Source organism: Xenia sp. Carnegie-2017, unplaced genomic scaffold, assembly GCF_021976095.1.
Source record: "Xenia sp. Carnegie-2017 unplaced genomic scaffold, XeniaSp_v1 HiC_scaffold_14, whole genome shotgun sequence".
Classification (NCBI taxonomy): Eukaryota; Metazoa; Cnidaria; class Anthozoa; order Malacalcyonacea; family Xeniidae; genus Xenia; species Xenia sp. Carnegie-2017.
The window spans coordinates 10,729,722-10,748,431 of NW_025813447.1; the positions used below are offsets into that span (position 1 = coordinate 10,729,722).

Here is an 18,710-nt window from a genome sequence, read left to right on the forward strand (position 1 = left end):
TTGGATATATTTTAGACAATATAATTATCTATATTCTGGCCAAGTTTAAAAAAATTCTACCGTGTAGTTTTTATTTATAGGCTTTGTTTGTTAAAGAACCGGAATTCTAAACGTAATTATATAAGATTATATTACGCGCATTCGTGTCATCCGACTTTGTCGATGATTTTCTATCATTTATTTTTTTGTGCCACCTCCAGATTTTGGATATATTTTAGACAATAAGAATATCTACAATATGGCCAAGTTTAAAAAATTTCTACCGTGTAGTTTTTTAGCTATAGAGCTGTTTGTCGAATGTGGTGCCAACTTCACGGTTTATACCAGAGTACATTCTCAAGGAATATTATTTCTTTTATTTTTTTGTGCCACCTCCAGATTTTGGATATATTATAGACAATAAGAATATCTACAATATGGCCAAGTTTAAAAATTTCTACCGTGTAGTTTTTATTTATAAGGCTTTGTTTGTTAAAGAACCGGAATTCTTAACTTAAATATATGATTATATTACGCGCATTCGTGTCATCCGACTTTGTCGATGATTTTCTATCATTTATTTTTGTGCCACCTCCAGATTTTGGATATATTTTAGACAATATAATTATCTATATTCTGGCCAAGTTTAAAAAATTCTACCGTGTAGTTTTTATTTATAAGGCTTTGTTTGTTAAAGAACCGGAATTCTAAACGTAATTATATAAGATTATATTACGCGCATTCGTGTCATCCGACTTTGTCGATGATTTTCTATCATTTATTTTTTGTGCCTCCAGATTTTGGATATATTTTAGACAATAAGAATATCTACAATATGGCCAAGTTTAAAAATTCTACCGTGTAGTTTTTAGCTATAGAGCTGTTTGTCGAATGTGGTGCCAACTTCACGGTTTATACCAGAGTACATTCTCAAGGAATATTATTTCTTTTATTTTTTGCCACCTCCAGATTTTGGATATATTATAGACAATAAGAATATCTACAATATGGCCAAGTTTAAAAATTTCTACCGTGTAGTTTTTATTTATAAGGCTTTGTTTGTTAAAGAACCGGAATTCTTAACTTAAATATATGATTATATTACGCGCATTCGTGTCATCCGACTTTATCGATGATTTTCTATCATTTATTTTTTTGTGCCACCTCCAGATTTTGGATATATTTTAGACAATATAATTATCTATATTCTGGCCAAGTTTAAAAAAATTCTACCGTGTAGTTTTTTATTTATAAGGCTTTGTTTGTTTTAGAACCGGAATTCTTAACGTAATTATATAAGATCATATTACATGCATTCGTGTCATCCGACTTTGTCGATGATTTTCTATCATTTATTTTTTTGTGCCACCTCCAGATTTTGGATATGTTATAGACAATAAAATATCTACAATATGGCCAAGTTTAAAAAATTCTACCGTGTAGTTTTTTATTTATAGGCCTTTGTTTGCAAAGTTACCTGGACATAGGAAGTTAATTATTAAATATTATATTACGCGTATTCGTGTCATCCGACTTTGTCGATGATTTTCTATCATTTATTTTTGTGCCACCTCCAGATTTTGGATATATTATAGACAATAAGAATATCTACAATATGGCCAAGTTTAAAAAATTCTACCGTGTAGTTTTTATTTATAGGTCTTTGTTTGTTAAAGAACCGGAATTCTTAACTTATTTATGCAATATTATATTACGCGCATTTGAGTCATCCAACTTTGCCGATGTTTTCTATCATTTATATTTTTGTGCACTTTCCAAATTTTGGATATATTTTAGACAATATAAAATTCTATAATATACTTGAGTTTAAAAATTCTACCGTGTAGTTTTTAGCTATAGAGCTGTTTGTCGAATGTGGTGCCAACTTCACGGTTTATTCTCAAGGAATACTATTCCTTTTATATTTTTTGCACTCTCCAGATTTTGGATATGTTATAGACAATAAAAATATCTACAATATGGCCAAGTTTAAAAATTCTACCGTGTAGTTTTTATTTATAGGCCTTTGTTTGCAAAGTTACCTGGATATAGGAAGTTAATTATTAAATATTATATTACGCGTATTCGTGTCATCCGACTTTGTCGATGATTTTCTACAACTTATTTTTGTGCCACCTCCAGATTTTGGATATATTTTAGACAATATAATTATCTATATTCTGGCCAAGTTTAAAAATTTCTACCGTGTAGTTTTTATTTATAGGCCTTTGTTTGAAAAATTACATGGATATAGGAAGTTAATTATATAAGATTATATTACGCGTATTCGTGTCATCCGACTTTGTCGATGATTTTCTATCATTTATTTTTTGTGCCACCTCCAGATTTTGGATATATTTTAGACAATATAATTATCTATATTCTGGCCAAGTTTAAAAAATTCTACCGTGTAGTTTTTAGCTATAGAGCTGTTTGTCGAATGTGGTGCCAACTTCACGGTTTATACCAGAGTACATTCTCAAGGAATATTATTTCTTTTATTTTTGTGCCACCTCCAGATTTTGGATATATTATAGACAATAAGAATATCTACAATATGGCCAAGTTTAAAAATTTCTACCGTGTAGTTTTTATTTATAAGGCTTTGTTTGTTAAAGAACCGGAATTCTTAACTTAAATATATAAGATTATATTACGCGCATTCGTGTCATCCGACTTTGTCGATGATTTTCTATCATTTATTTTTTGTGCCACCTCCAGATTTTGGATATATTTTAGACAATATAATTATCTATATTCTGGCCAAGTTTAAAAAAATTCTACCGTGTAGTTTTTTATTTATAGGCCTTTGTTTGAAAAATTACATGGATATAGGAAGTTAATTATATAAGATTATATTACGCGCATTCGTGTCATCCGACTTTGTCGATGATTTTCTATCATTTATTTTTGTGCCACCTCCAGATTTTGGATATATTTTAGACAATATAATTATCTATATTCTGGCCAAGTTTAAAAAAATTCTACCGTGTAGTTTTTTAGCTATAGAGCTGTTTGTCGAATGTGGTGCCAACTTCACGGTTTATACCAGAGTACATTCTCAAGGAATATTATTTCTTTTATTTTTTGTGCCACCTCCAGATTTTGGATATATTATAGACAATAAGAATATCTACAATATGGCCAAGTTTAAAAATTTCTACCGTGTAGTTTTTATTTATAAGGCTTTGTTTGTTAAAGAACCGGAATTCTTAAATATATAAGATTATATTACGCGCATTCGTGTCATCCGACTTTGTCGATGATTTTCTATCATTTATTTTTTGTGCCACCTCCAGATTTTGGATATATTTTAGACAATATAATTATCTATATTCTGGCCAAGTTTAAAAAAATTCTACCGTGTAGTTTTTATTTATAAGGCTTTGTTTGTTTTAGAACCGGATTCTTAACGTAATTATATAAGATTATATTACGCGCATTCGTGTCATCCGACTTTGTCGATGATTTTCTATCATTTATTTTTTGCCACCTCCAGATTTTGGATATATTAGACAATAAAATATCTACAATATGGCCAAGTTTAAAAATTCTACCGTGTAGTTTTTATTTATAGGCCTTTGTTTGCAAAGTTACCTGGACATAGGAAGTTAATTATTAAATATTATATTACGCGTATTCGTGTCATCCGACTTTGTCGATGATTTTCTATCATTTATTTTTTTGTGCCACCTCCAGATTTTGGATATGTTATAGACAATAAAAATATCTACAATATGGCCAAGTTTAAAAAAATTCTACCGTGTAGTTTTTTATTTATAGGTCTTTGTTTGTTAAAGAACCGGAATTCTTAACTTATTTATGCAATATTATATCACGCGCATTTGAGTCATCCAACTTTGCCGATGTTTTTCTATCATTTATATTTTTGTGCACTTTCCAAATTTTGGATATATTTTAGACAATATAAAATTCTATAATATACTTGAGTTTAAAAAAATTCTACCGTGTAGTTTTTTAGCTATAGAGCTGTTTGTCGAATGTGGTGCCAACTTCACGGTTTATTCTCAAGGAATACTATTCCTTTTATATTTTTGTGCACTCTCCAGATTTTGGATATGTTATAGACAAGAAAAATATCTACAATATGGCCAAGTTTAAAAAAATTCTACCGTGTAGTTTTTTATTTATAGGCCTTTGTTTGCAAAGTTACCTGGACATAGGAAGTTAATTATTAAATATTATATTACGCGTATTCGTGTCATCCGACTTTGCCGATGATTTTCTACAACTTATTTTTTTGTGCCACCTTCAGATTTTGGATATATTTTAGATAATATAATTATCTATATTCTGGCCAAGTTTGAAAAATTTCTACCGTGTAGTTTTTTATTTATAGGCCTTTCTTTGAAAAATTACATGGATATAGGAAGTTAATTATATAATATTATATTACGCGTATTCGTGTCATCCGACTTTGTCGATGATTTTCTATCATTTATTTTTTTGTGCCACCTCCAGATTTTGGATATATTTTAGACAATATAATTATCTATATTCTGGCCAAGTTTAAAAAAATTCTACCGTGTAGTTTTTTAGCTATAGAGCTGTTTGTCGAATGTGGTGCCAACTTCACGGTTTATACCAGAGTACATTCTCAAGGAATATTATTTCTTTTATTTTTTGTGCCACCTCCAGATTTTGGATATATTATAGACAATAAGAATATCTACAATATGGCCAAGTTTAAAAATTTCTACCGTGTAGTTTTTATTTATAAGGCTTTGTTTGTTAAAGAACCGGAATTCTTAACTTAAATATATAAGATTATATTACGCGCATTCGTGTCATCCGACTTTATCGATGATTTTCTATCATTTATTTTTTTGTGCCACCTCCAGATTTTGATATATTTTAGATAATATAATTATCTATATTCTGGCCAAGTTTAAAAAAATTCTACCGTGTAGTTTTTTATTTATAGGCCTTTGTTTGAAAAATTACATGGATATAGGAAGTTAATTATATAATATTATATTACGCGTATTCGTGTCATCCGACTTTGTCGATGATTTTCTATCATTTATTTTTTTGTGCCACCTCCAGATTTTGGATATATTTTAGGCAATATAATTATCTATATTCTGGCCAAGTTTAAAAAAATTCTACCGTGTAGTTTTTTAGCTATAGAGCTGTTTGTCGAATGTGGTGCCAACTTCACGGTTTATACCAGAGTACATTCTCAAGGAATATTATTTCTTTTATTTTTTTGTGCCACCTCCAGATTTTGAATATATTATAGACAATAAGAATATCTACAATATGGCCAAGTTTAAAAAAATTCTACCGTGTAGTTTTTTATTTATAAGGCTTTGTTTGTTAAAGAACCGGAATTCTTAACTTAAATATATAAGATTATATTACGCGCATTCGTGTCATCCGACTTTATCGATGATTTTCTATCATTTATTTTTTTGTGCCACCTCCAGATTTTGGATATATTTTAGATAATATAATTATCTATATTCTGGCCAAGTTTAAAAAATTCTACCGTGTAGTTTTTTATTTATAGGCCTTTCTTTGAAAAATTACATGGATATAGGAAGTTAATTATATAAGATTATATTACGCGCATTCGTGTCATCCGACTTTGTCGATGATTTTCTATCATTTATTTTTTTGTGCCACCTCCAGATTTTGGATATATTTTAGACAATATAATTATCTATATTCTGGCCAAGTTTAAAAAAATTCTACCGTGTAGTTTTTAAATTATAGGCTATTTAAGAGAAATGGAAAGTACACTGTAATATAAATCTTAGTGTTTTCTTCAATTTCTTGACTTTTATACATTTTTTGTGATGTTTAAGGACTGTAAAATAGTAATAAACAGTTAAGAATTATTTTTTACTGTTGTATTTGATGGAAAACGTGTTTTAAAGACGATTTTTTGATTTATCATTTTGAATGATAAATTTTAGTTGAATGTGGTGATGAATGTTGTGATGAATGTTGTGTTGAATGTGGTGCCCAATGTGGTGCCAATTTCACGGTAGTCATCAAGCTCGTGCTGTATTCGTTGTCGAATTAGACTTAAATCATACTCCTTGTTCCTTCGACGAAGACCAAGAGATCTTAGCTTGGTATTAAGTGTTCGTAAGGAGATGTTAATGCCGTGAAACTTGCCAAGGAATTGCATAATCTTCTCGTATGCAAAGCCTTCTCTGAAATAATGCGCGATTAGTTCGTCACACGTATCGTCTCCTCCAGGGATTTGTTCCTCCGCGTTTCGAAAGCCTTGTAAGTGATTTCCGCAAAATGGGCAATATTGGAATGTGACCTGAATATTTTGACCGCAAAATGGACAATACATTCCTGGTGAAATTCAAAAACATTACAAACCAACGCAGATATTTTCGAAAGAAATCTAATATACATTGTCCCACTCTATTAAATATTCGACATATTGCCGCCCACAGTACAGTGCAAAATTCTGGGTTGCGGTAACTTTGTTTTGCATTGCGATCAAATTTGTTTTGCATTGCGATCAAATTTGTTTTGCATTGATCAAATTTGTTTTGCATTGTTCGTGTTTTGCATCGCAAACAAAATCATTTTGCATTCAGCACATTATTTTTGTATCAAATATATTGTTTTTGAATTTAAGGCAATGTTTGTGCATTGACAAATTAAATTGTGAATTGCACATACGGGCCACCGTAAATAAGCACTCAGAGACGATTTTAATATTGTTTAATTCCCTCTAATGTCGACCAGTCATAAAGATAATGTATCGTCCATTACAGTGACTGTTTCACGAAACTAATTGTAAAAAATAAACGTTTACTTGACAAACGAAATGAATTTGTATTTTGAAGCAACTCAAAAGCAATATTATGAATGTGTAATATTATAAATAGCGATGCATCGTCATCATTCACGAGCTTATCAAATTTCAATGTTGATTTGATCAAATAACACGTACACCAAACCGAGCAGATTTTAAGCAAGTCAAGTCTTCCCATGTTAGAGTCTTCACATTTATCACACTTTCAAACGATGGATTTTAGATACTTCCGTGCACAAAGGTTCAATCTCTTATGGAAATTAAATATTTATTCATACAAACCGAGGAACAATTGATTGCCTTCGAGTACAGTTTCCTAGCTCGCGCGATATGTTATAATTTGCCCTTTTTACAGTACAAATCTTTAGTTCGAAGCATCGACAAGATAACTGCGAATTATTGAAAACATCTGGTTAGTATTAGCATATTCTATAATATGAAAACATAAATAATACATGTATTTCATCATTGTATGTGGGCGAGTTGAGCGTAAATTTCAACATACAACTAAGTGCCAGATAAAATACAGATGGTTTCTTCAAACTTCAAAGGTAATCATTGTGGAATTGAATTCAATAAACACAATGATAAGATAATGAGAAGTATTTAACGTCTGCGACATGAAACTTGTACTTCAAAAGAACTTTTGATAGAACTTCGTTGTTGATAAATTTGTCTAATAACCTAACACAACCAAATCTAAAACCTCTAATCTACTCTAATCCGAGGCTGCTTCGTCAGTCAGTGTTGGAAAGAATGCGAATGATTTGTTTGAACTCAGGAGTATTGCTAGAAGAATTATTTATGAAGGACAAGACTGAGTTCCAATTTCAACACTCTCCACATTCTACTCTAACGTACATGTTTCAACCCCTTCTTCATACTCTAACGTACATGTTTTTGCTACCCCTTCTCCTTCATACTCTAACGTACATGTTTTGCTAACCCCCTTCTCCTTCATGTACATGTTTTTGCTACCCCCCCTTCCCCTTCTACTCTACATGTTTTTTACCCCTTCCCTTCATACTGAAATGTACTTCGCCACATCAAATTTACACATCTTGTTTTATAAAAAAACAATGTTCCATTGAGGCTGAGTTTATTAATTGCTGTTATTTTAGCCAGTTTAGGTAAAAAAAATTGACATGAATAATTTATGTACAAATAATATGTGGGCTCGGGGAAAAATTTGATTCCAAAATGTCATCGTACGAAACAATAGGTCAGCAACCCTCAACACTTTACGTAAATAAATGGACAACCCCTAACTTCGTGCCTGCGAAGAGGCATAAGTCACAAATAAGGTTTTGAGTTAGCTACAATTTTCGCGTTTGACTCGTTACATCTTGTTGTCAAAGCACAACAGCTAAACGCAAAAACTCTCTTATTTTGCCTATATCACATAAATATTTCATAATTAAATAAATAGTACTTTATGTGAGATAATGTATCCCGTTTCTAGACTATTTCTATACACGGTCCTCTGCTTGTACGCCTTTCGGCGCCGTGTCGACGGTGTATTCGCCTACAGATAAAATAAAGACACGTGACGTTTTCAAGACCAGAATGCGTTCTTGGAATAAACTTTTATTCTCATTATTTTACGTCAAGATTCAAGAGAATATAATCTTTCTTACCTCTTTTATCTGATTTACAAATGGAATTTCGTATTTGAGACAAAAAATCAAATTTCCATAATAGACAAACGAATATAAAAACTAGCAACAGCAATTCCCCAAGTAATGCCGAGACAAATACAATCTTTGAGATTCCTTTCTCTTCACCTGTAGCGATATACAAAACGAGAAAGTACACGAGATGTGCTCATGTGAGACTCCATTATTGTTAAGTGACAGTCACGTAGTCAGAACGAAAATGGGGGGGGGGATATTTATTTTATAATCAGTGAAAAACAATGGATTTCAAAAGAGTTTAATATGACATATCATGCATGTATGAATATTCCCCCCCGCCCTCCTTAAGCCCAATAATCGTACAGTACAAAACCCACATTGCAAAAATATTTTTTGGAGATTACATGCACTGTTGAGCATCGACACTTCGAAGTAATCTACGAACTTGGTCCCTGACATCACATCCAAATACAAATGATAAACATGATTTTGTACCTCGTGGTTTTTGGGCACCAAACAACTACACCCTAATTATAGTTTAGTACCTCGTGCTTTTTGGAAACCAAACACAGGATTTCTTGCTTTACAGCGACATGTAGTTTCATCAATCTCTCTACCTGTCCGTAAACATCTTTGAATGGTGCGTGGTGAGCATTCGCAAGCACATTTTTCAGCACTCCACGACTAAACACGATTTTCACAAAACAACAACATTAACAAAAATCACAGGAATCACTGCCAATTCATTTATGCATGAAACTAAAATCTCGAAGATCATCAAGGTGTTTATTGTGTATGGTTATGGGTGGTACTTCAGTCTGCTTTGTTCAAAACTTACCTTTCCTTCTTCGCTGCATCGAAATGCCTGACTCTCTTCATTATTGCATTGACATTTGCAAGTGGAAGGGCTCCATCTATAACATCAAAACAATTTATTCTTCGAAATGCACAAGAAATTACATGACTTGATTAAAAACATGATCGAATTTAGAGACAAGACAAATTGCACTTAATTGGTGAATTCCCTCAATCCACAAATCCCAATTATTAAAACTTACTTAAATCGAGTTGGACATGGTTCGGGCGGACCATTCGGAAACTTGCAATCGCACGTGCATTCCCTCGAATTCCATTCTTCCAAAACCAGATTGCACATGCTTTTATTGTTTGCGCACTGAGGTGCACATGAAGTATGGTTTTTTTCAACGATAGTTTTACGTTGGTCTGTGTCCAGGTTCCGCAGCTGAATGCTAACGTCACAGATTTTACTAGCTGCACAGATCTTGAAGCTAGGAGATTGGTAATTAACGGAGCCACCACATCTGTACAGTGTCACATAATAAGGAATATGGCGATACGAGGGATGATCTATGGATATAAGTGTTGGCTTTGGACCACAGAACTCGTTGTCTCCATATGTCAGATCCCTTGTTGACCCTAGCAAATGTATTACGTTCGAGTTCAGTTAATTAAACACACACCACACACCGGATAAAAATTTATAACACTCCAAGAATCAAAAATAAAAACTAACAATGGTGCAAAAATATTCAACAAATTTGTGAGGATTTTGTCGTAATTTGTCTCCTTTAAAAAATAAGCATTTTTTGAAGTTTATGGAAAAGAATATTTCTCAATATCTGCTATTTATTTTTGAAGAACATTTATTCGTTCATATGAAATATGCTGGGATTGTTTGAATGTAATTCGAACATCTTCTCTTATCCTATTTTAGCCAATCAACAGCGTAGTTTGTCTCCACCCTGGTATTTGCGTCACAGATATTGGAATTCTTTCAGTTTCAATTTTATTGCTTCCGTTCAAACTTCATAGTTGTCTTTGCGTGCACATGGCAACAAATCATCGACAAAATGTTACTTTTACTCAAAAACGGTTCAGCTCGGTTTCTAGTACGAATATTCTCAACAAGTTTTCAAACATATTTTATTTGTTTAGTCTACATGTTCGCGTTGTGGTGTTTGGAATGTGTTAATTGTTAATTGTTGAATTTCAAAAATTCGTACAACCCTTTAAATCAGCGTTTATGTTTGTCATTAAATAAAGCAATAGTCTTTAAAATCACTTTGTATTGCCACATGTGTTTGAGATTATTTTGACCTTCGTCATCAAATGTATGATGGCATTGTGATCGGTGAAAGAAATCGATCCTCCAAAGTTCCGAACAGATTATTTGACAAATTGGCAAGCTTCTCACACGGGAGATTTTTACCATGAATCGATCGTCTTATAATCAAGAAAAAATTTACAACTGAAGAAAGTAAAGAATTGGACATTCTACTTAATGTTCATTAAGCATGTTTGGTATTGCAAGTATTTTACTACAGATTTTTAATCGTCTCGATGTCGAGTTAAAATTATACACACGTTTAGCTCATGCGAGTAAAAGTCGATAAATTAAAAACAAGACCGTTATATTTGAGCATAAATTGAATCGACAGATATTCTTCCTACCTGGGCGAAAGCAGCATAAGGCAAACAGCAATGCCAATAATAAAAATAAATCCAATATTCTGCTTCTTGTCCCCATTATTGTAGGTATATATTTTCAGCACTGAGTATATGTCAGTAGCATTAGCGATTAAGCAAATGTTCACTTGGGTAATTTAGTACGAGATTCGTATTATTGAATGCATATGTATACTTCCGATGGCTCTACTAGTTGTCGTCATGATCTTGTAAGAATCTTTCTGTGACGTAGTTATTGCGCGATTGTCCCGCAAGGATGCGTAAATCGCTCGCGAAATTGAGATTGCAACAAGTCATTTTACCTCACATGGAGTAGTCTTGCTATGATGATTTTTAACGCGCAACAAACGTTTCTTTAAAAAAGTATCTCGAAGCATGCAGGCAAACAAATATGTTTAAAACGAAACCTGACTATCTTTTTTTACAGATCTAGTAAAGCATGCCTATCAAAAACTCCAATAAAGTGAATATTATCATGAAAGACTGAACGGTTTGTGGTGACTATTCCTCTTTCTCGCAGATTTGCAGGTAACATATGAAAAATAAAACCAAAACTAAGAAATAAATAACTCCAATTTTTAAACTTCAAAGCTCTATGAGTCCAGAGGTCATCTCATGTATCTGGCTTCCTGTACTGTTTTCAGTACATATTGTCACAACACATATAGTTTGTTGATCAGCTCTTATCAAGATCTCTGTGGCAATGGGACCGACATTAAATAAACGTTGCCAAGGTTGACAGTATGTTTCCGTGACATCTCGTTTGTTTAGTGTGCACCGGTGGTGTTGCCTCTTCCCGGAATATTTATTGCTTATTGTCTTTTCTTTTCATGTTGGTGTTCATACTGCGTTAATCATGTTTCTGAGGTGTTCATAAATAAGATCGTTTTACCGTCTATAGTATGTGTATGCATATACCCCAAAATATCGTCTGTGAGCTGATATTATTGATGTTTTTGCGGCATTGACAAGTTTTTTTTGTTACTTTAAACATCATTGTATCCACCTGTCTTTATAACATGAAGCTTTCAGGGAGGTTTTTCATGCTGAGCTGTTTTCTATTTTAAGATCAAGTAACTCCCATAAAACCTGCCACGTTGCAGTCCACTTAATACACTTTGAAAACATGTCAAATTTCAATAGATAATTGGAAGCTCGAAGCGGCGGATCGATGCGACTGGAGAGACAAGTCACGTAACGGTCTCAACAAGATGGATGATTTGAGGCGGCGGAGCAACGCTGTTAAACGATCAAGACATCACGCTACCAGGAACGCCTCCACTGTCGCAGACTCGGGAGAATTTCGTTGCCAACACTGCAACAGGACCTGCGCAAGTCGCATTGGCATGTTAAGTCACGAGCGCGCTTGTGGAAGTCAGTGAACTAGATGGACATTTGCAGACAGCCTTCGTTGATTCGACAGGCAGCATCATCGTTGCAGTCCACGCTGTATTATGATTTATGAGTAAATTGTACGAGAACTCTTCTCCCATGAACCAGTTAACTCAACAAATCTTTAAACTAAGAACCTCTTGCCTGTTTTTGAGTTAAACACTACACCTAGTGAATAAACTGTCGTGAATGACGATCATGTTCAAAGCAGTATATAAACTTGGTTTTTGATTTCCGTATATAATTATAAAAATAGAAGAGTGTTAACTTTATTCGAGTTTGAACGAATTTTTTTATATAATATTCGTGATACATCGTACATTTTGTGATAGTACATTTTTATTTGTGAAGACAGCCTTATTATAGCAAACTAAGACATCCTGTGAACGGTTTTACCAGAATTGAATTGCTCCTCATTTAATGGAGTCACGCAGACTTTTATATATACTTTATGAATCAAATTTAGGCTTAATTAAATCATTTATGCATTGCAAATTGCTCTAAAAGTGTTCTTGTATGAAGTCTATGAAAAATCAATCTAATTTAAACCATATTTACCATGTTGGTTAGACAGCGACAATTCAACTCCAAAACATGTGGGAAAAAGACTTTAACATTTCTGTTTCCCAAGTGCTTTTTTGTGCGGTTGAAAATAGTTTCTTTCTACTGCCCACGAAACCATTATTGGCACGTAAAATATGTTGTACGATATTGGCCTTGCGGGATCTCGCCCGCTTTCGTTTCTGCAAACCAACAACTTGTACCGTAGTCTAAGTGCATGGTTGTTTAATTTTGAGACGTGACGTGATTTATATTTACTTACTATAACTAATAACATAACATGCAAGAATTCAATTTTAAAGCATGAATGAGCTCTAAAGTATAGAACTTAGCCACTTCTTATGGTATCTTGATTATTGAGTTAAGTTTGTTTTGCTGCAGTTTTTCTGCTTTCTTGAGATCACCTCACGAGCCCGAACTTTAAATCACCAAAATGAGCTTTATCAATGAGGTAGTTACTGCACAATCCGATGGGTCATTCATTTCACTCTTGTGACGAAAGACTTGAAACAGACATTCTAAACAACTTCAATAATAAGTCTGCGTAATAAAAGGACCATTTTAATAACCGTAAATGAATCGGAGAGGAATTTTCTGGAGACGAGGAATATTTTTTTATGAGCAACATTGTGCATGTCAAATTAGCCAAAATAATTTGTCTGTATCCCCATCTATTTCTTTCGATTTATCACATTGTTATTGATGGCTAGTACGTTTTGTTCATATATGAGCATTCTTAGAGCATTCCTATATTATTTGCTTTGCCAAATTATATTGCTGATTTATTAAAATCAATGCTAGAATATTTCTATAAATAATATTGCGTTGATAACGTTCGTTGATTTTGCCAACTTCCTTTCGTAAGTACTTTCATGGAGTGTAGTTTGTTGCAGAACGTGTTCAATAACTCATACCTTATATGGATTTTACACTCACACAGCAGTATAGCTGCAATATGTACTTGTCTGTAGGCGCTAACATCAGTTAAAAGCTTTGCTGTTTAAAATAAACTGTCATGTTTGCTTAGTTGAATATATTTCTTCGGACCATAATATTTGAAATTAGTCTGTGAGTTTATGTTTTACTTAAGCCATTCAATTTAAGTAGATTCTCTAGAACGAGGTCAAGAAAGAGCGAAACACTTAGAATGAGAGTTTTCCGGTTTTCAAGAACAAATATATTACAAACCAGATTAACTAATTGTCGTCAAAAATGGAAAGTACGCCTTTGAAAGTGATGATGCAACAACTGACTTAAATGTTAAACTTCTATAATTTCGTTGCAGCACAATTGATATAAAACATTTGACTTAAACGAAATTTAAAAAAAGTTGTCGTTTATGGTTAAATGTTTAAGAAATTTAATCATAGTGAAAGCAACCTGTGAAACGCTTCTTTTGTTTTAATCTAAAAATGGCTAGGCGTTCCTCAACAGTTATCACCCACAACAACACGTCGAGTTAATATTCAATACTTTCCTTTTATTCAATTTGAATAAACAGTAAAACCAGCTTATTGCAATTGCTAAGTTTTGTGAATCACAGTCTATTTTGTTTATGATTTAAGAAACTTTATAACTTTGAGATTACTTTGCAACGTAGTGTACACAGATATTAAGTCATTTAATGTAATTATTGAGCTTAGAAATCAATAGTGAACATCAATTGAAAAGATGACCCCTGGATTTGGGGGGCGTTTTTCACCATTTGCATACTTGTGTTTCACCAATGCATACTTGTGTATAATTTTTTTTACCATAAATATTTTGTCCTTTACAATGTCTATAGTTTTACATAATGCAATCTATATTTGAATCTTTTTGTTTCATTCAATATCCATGTTTCAGTTTTTGCAGTTCATACCACACCTATATATGTGTGTCTGTCGCCATGAGAGAAAACAATACAAATGAAACCGACGATTTTACACGGAAATAACTCGAAAGTGATTTCTCTAGAATCACGACGTGATTATCTTCAAACGTTTACGAAATCTTATTCGACGAATTTCAAAACAGCATGGTTTGTGTGACGTGTTTTAGATAGTGAGTGGTCATGACGCTAAGGCCGGAAATATTTTGAATGCGTGGCATCGGTTCATTCGATATGGGAGTGGTGAAACTTCATTCATATCATATACTCTCTGTGGGGGCTAATTTGCATATAACGGAAGATATATGGCATATAAACTCTCACATGTCGCGAAGACGATAGATTCAACATTATATATTCGAAGTGTTGGATGGTGTGTCCTAACGCTGTTGTGTCATTTTAAATACTTACATCAAGACGTGAAGCTACTTTTGTTGTACAATTCAAATTCTGTCGGTTCATAATGTTGAAAATGTATGGTCAACGTGTTTATTTTATTCAATATCTGGTGACGCTAGTTCTTGTTCGTCAAGTTTGTAGCAACGGTAGGTAATTTAACATCCTGTATTTGCATCTAGAACTTTACACATTGCAAAGCGTAGACGTTGCAAACCACCAATTCATTTTCCCACGAATTGTGGAATGGCTACCAAGACGTCTGTTCCATGTTGTAATGGAATCATTCAAAGTGTGCAAGAAATTTATTAATATACTTGATTTAATTGAGCATCTTTAGGTTATTAAAGTTCCTGTGTGAATTACTACGCTTATATCTAGAAATTACTACAAGACTAGAAATGTTTTTATACAAATATTCAGTAAAATTCATGTTAACTAATACTACGTTGTTTTGAATGGCCTATTTAATGTCCATAGATCTGTTAAATGTTTGGTTGAATAATTTAGTGTATTCTTTTGACATCGTTTTTCCCTTTAAACTTTAAATGCCATTAATGGTACAGTTGCTATTTTGAAGTGTTATTTAAACATCGCAGAAATGTCAATACGATTAGTCAGATTGCTGTGCGAACCATTTAGCGAAGCGAATAATGTATATATGGGGGTTTTGATGGAAAGATAGATCACTTATTTTGAAATGAATTTGCAATCTTGTCACATCCTGTTTAAGCTTTAAGAATTTACCTACAGTAAAATATCAACGTTTTTTAACCAAATGTTTTCACATGCAGACGAGTGACGATTGATACAAATCAGATTTAAAATCTTTAAAAAATGCGTTATAATCTTTGTGCCAAACTATCATCTACAGGGAACATTTAGAGAGGAATTTCAATAACACCAGAACTGCTACATGTCGTGTGCGTAAACTTGTAGTTGTGTGGGCGAGAGTTCCGTAATTTACATAATTATATGACCGGAAAACGAGGATTTTAAAGCAGCTGTTAAGACATCCATATTATTTTTGCTTGTAGTTTTTATATTCGTGGAGTCAAGAGAGGGAAAGATAAGTTTTGAGGGAAAAAGTTTCTGTTTCTGTAATTTATACGTGAGCGTCCGTAAATTTCGAACAGTCCGTATCCAGTCGTGTCATTTCCGATCTAAGTTAGCGGAAGCTGTTTTCCTTTTACAAAATGGAAGACGATTATCCGTTTGTGGTTCGTGTTGCCGTGCCTTAATTATATTTTCTTCCAGCATTTGCAATGAACTTTTACCTCTTTGTTTCATAAAGGCAAATGAAGTGCACTTTCCATTTAATGAACGTTAAAGATGGCAACAGCGATCAAAACTACAATACTTACTACCAAGCGAGGACAATTTCGGTTCGCCCATTTTTCAAAACAAAATTTTAAACCAGGGCATGCTTATTATTATGTGCGTCAAATCATGTTTACACTTATAGGTGTTGTCTAAGATTGCGCTTTGTGTGGGCGTTTTTAGTCTTAACATTGAATTGACGAAAGGCGTTTCCTTGCAAATACTTTTGCCTTCTTATTTATCCTGATTTGTGAGGACTAAAATTAACCAAAACTTTATCTTAACTGTTTTGGAAGTGTGTTAGAACTGAAGTTAGTCGTTTAAAGAATGTCTCGTCGTGCAAGAGCTTGACGTTAATCTATAATTAAAATTATGTTATTTGGGGATTTTTAAGAAAAAGATTTTTACAATATCCAACTTTTATAATGATAAATTTGTAATTGTTTGCAAGGTTTAATTGATTATAGAATTCCATTTCTTTACAGGTGCGCTAGATAAAAATCATAATATTTACTGCAACCCATATCCTCAAGTGGTTTCTGTGGATCAAAGGGATTACCGTGCTTTGTGAATCTCCATCGATGTCAAGGTTCCATTGCTAGTCAATCACCTGACATTAAAAAGTGTGTCGTAAAAACATATGAAAATGTCACTGTGGAAGTAGTTGTAGACTCTGGAACAAAAAATATCTCCCTCAGCAACCATACCAGTTGCAAAGAAGAATGTAGCAATTCTTGCCCATCCTTTTTAACACAAAATGATGAATGTGGATGTCGTGTACTCATAGTTCACCACCTCGTGGACACAAGTGCCCTGAATACCACAAGTAAGTTTTACCGTTTTTGTTTGTTAAATGGTCTCCATGGAAATTAATGGGGGAAACTTCTCATTGTCATAAGCAACTTACACAACAGTTTAAATAATCATGTTTTTTTTAAGATGGAACAGCAACGAATGTAAATGTGAATGCGACGTACCACCTCGTACACGTCGAGGAATGGTGAGCACTCCATATATCCCAAATAATGTTTCTCAAATGCCGTGCACACGAGTTTCTCTCGTCATTCATTTCTAAAACCACTTCATGTTCAAACTTTTTTTAATCTTTGTTAGAAGCAATTCGATCTTGATCAGTGTAAATTTGTTTGTATTAAATGCAAACAAACTCATTTCAAACAAGATCCCGTGACATGTCGATGTGACCAAGACCCAGCAATTGGACCAATAGCAGGCTGTTCAAGTTAGTTGAGCAATTTTAAAATATGACAATGACTCTTTTTATTATTGAAGAATAAAATCATTAATAAGCAATGTATTCTTTTCTCCTTAGCCATGGACGATAATCAAGGAATGATTCTTGTGGCCGTCATCTTCGGAGAATTCATCATTCTCTTTTTGATTTTTGATTTTATTCTTTGCCGCAAAAAATCTGGCTTATTACATCATCTGTGCCAATGTTGCAATAGACATGGTATGTTTAAATCAACTGTCGTTTTTAAAACTGGCAAATTTCACGCTAATTGCTAAAAGACTTTAAACTCTAAGTTAGTTAAATTTTAGGTTTTTGAAGATGTTATTTTTTATTTAAACAGCGGGACGCTCAGCACTAAACCCAACACCCTAAATGAACGTAAAAGCTTGGTCATGTGACTAATAGCATGTAATGTTCGCCATCATGGAGAATGTCAACAACAATAGAAAGAAATTCATTAATTTTAAAAGGAATTATAAATCGTTACTTGAAAGAATTCCTTTTATCATCAGTTTCATTGAAAGAATTCAAATTGAACAGATATTAATATGTGAACAATAATAGTACTGTAGATAAATAGCAAAACTTTAGCATTAGAACGTATCAACTTAGTTATATGTATACTGTGAAAATACCTTGTAAATAGCTTAGTTACCCAAGATAGATGATTATAGAAAACAAATAGTATTTATTAACGATATCAAAATTATTTAATGACCACAAAACTCCTCGTTTTGTCAGAATCTGATCATAGGACATGTATATAAATTATAAACTTTCTTAAGAATGAATGTAAATCTGATGATTACGACAAAAGTGACCATTTATGTAGCTAAACTACTTACAATGAGAATTCACACTGCATTGTCTTATGACTTGGAAAAACAAAATAAATGTAAGAATAATTGTTTCATAACTTTTTATTCTTTAATGGAGAAAGACCCTGAAATGAAATTATTGAGCAATATTTAATTGAACTGACATACTCTTTGCAACCTCAAGTTTGGATCA

At 33.0% G+C, this 18,710-nt stretch overlaps 1 protein-coding gene and 4 long non-coding RNA genes across 5 annotated transcripts; 3 read left to right on the forward strand and 2 right to left on the reverse strand.

The window, feature by feature from the left end:
- Positions 1–6,681: 6,681 nt before the first annotated feature.
- On the reverse strand, positions 6,682–7,268 carry LOC124435601. Its single transcript, XR_006945076.1, has 2 exons — positions 7,070–7,268; positions 6,682–6,762 (listed from the first exon to the last, which is right to left on the reverse strand). It is a non-coding gene; the product is annotated as an uncharacterized LOC124435601 (long non-coding RNA).
- A 583-nt stretch (positions 7,269–7,851) lies between these two features.
- LOC124435565 lies at positions 7,852–11,135 on the reverse strand. The gene is made up of 6 exons (XM_046985568.1): positions 10,894–11,135; positions 9,480–9,858; positions 9,260–9,335; positions 8,967–9,105; positions 8,425–8,571; positions 7,852–8,312 (listed from the first exon to the last, which is right to left on the reverse strand). Exons 1-6 carry the CDS (start codon positions 10,967–10,969, stop codon positions 8,257–8,259), a joined length of 873 nt encoding a protein of 290 aa, XP_046841524.1. The 5' UTR covers positions 10,970–11,135; the 3' UTR covers positions 7,852–8,256.
- Positions 11,136–11,243: 108 nt separating this feature from the next.
- On the forward strand, positions 11,244–12,795 carry LOC124435631. The gene is made up of 2 exons (XR_006945107.1): positions 11,244–11,436; positions 12,052–12,795. It is a non-coding gene; the product is annotated as an uncharacterized LOC124435631 (long non-coding RNA).
- A 2,185-nt stretch (positions 12,796–14,980) lies between these two features.
- On the forward strand, positions 14,981–17,270 carry LOC124435587. Its single transcript, XR_006945058.1, has 2 exons — positions 14,981–15,276; positions 16,933–17,270. It is a non-coding gene; the product is annotated as an uncharacterized LOC124435587 (long non-coding RNA).
- A 290-nt stretch (positions 17,271–17,560) lies between these two features.
- Positions 17,561–18,653, forward strand: LOC124435586. The gene is made up of 3 exons (XR_006945057.1): positions 17,561–17,687; positions 17,778–17,918; positions 18,040–18,653. It is a non-coding gene; the product is annotated as an uncharacterized LOC124435586 (long non-coding RNA).
- The last annotated feature ends 57 nt before the right edge of the window (positions 18,654–18,710 follow it).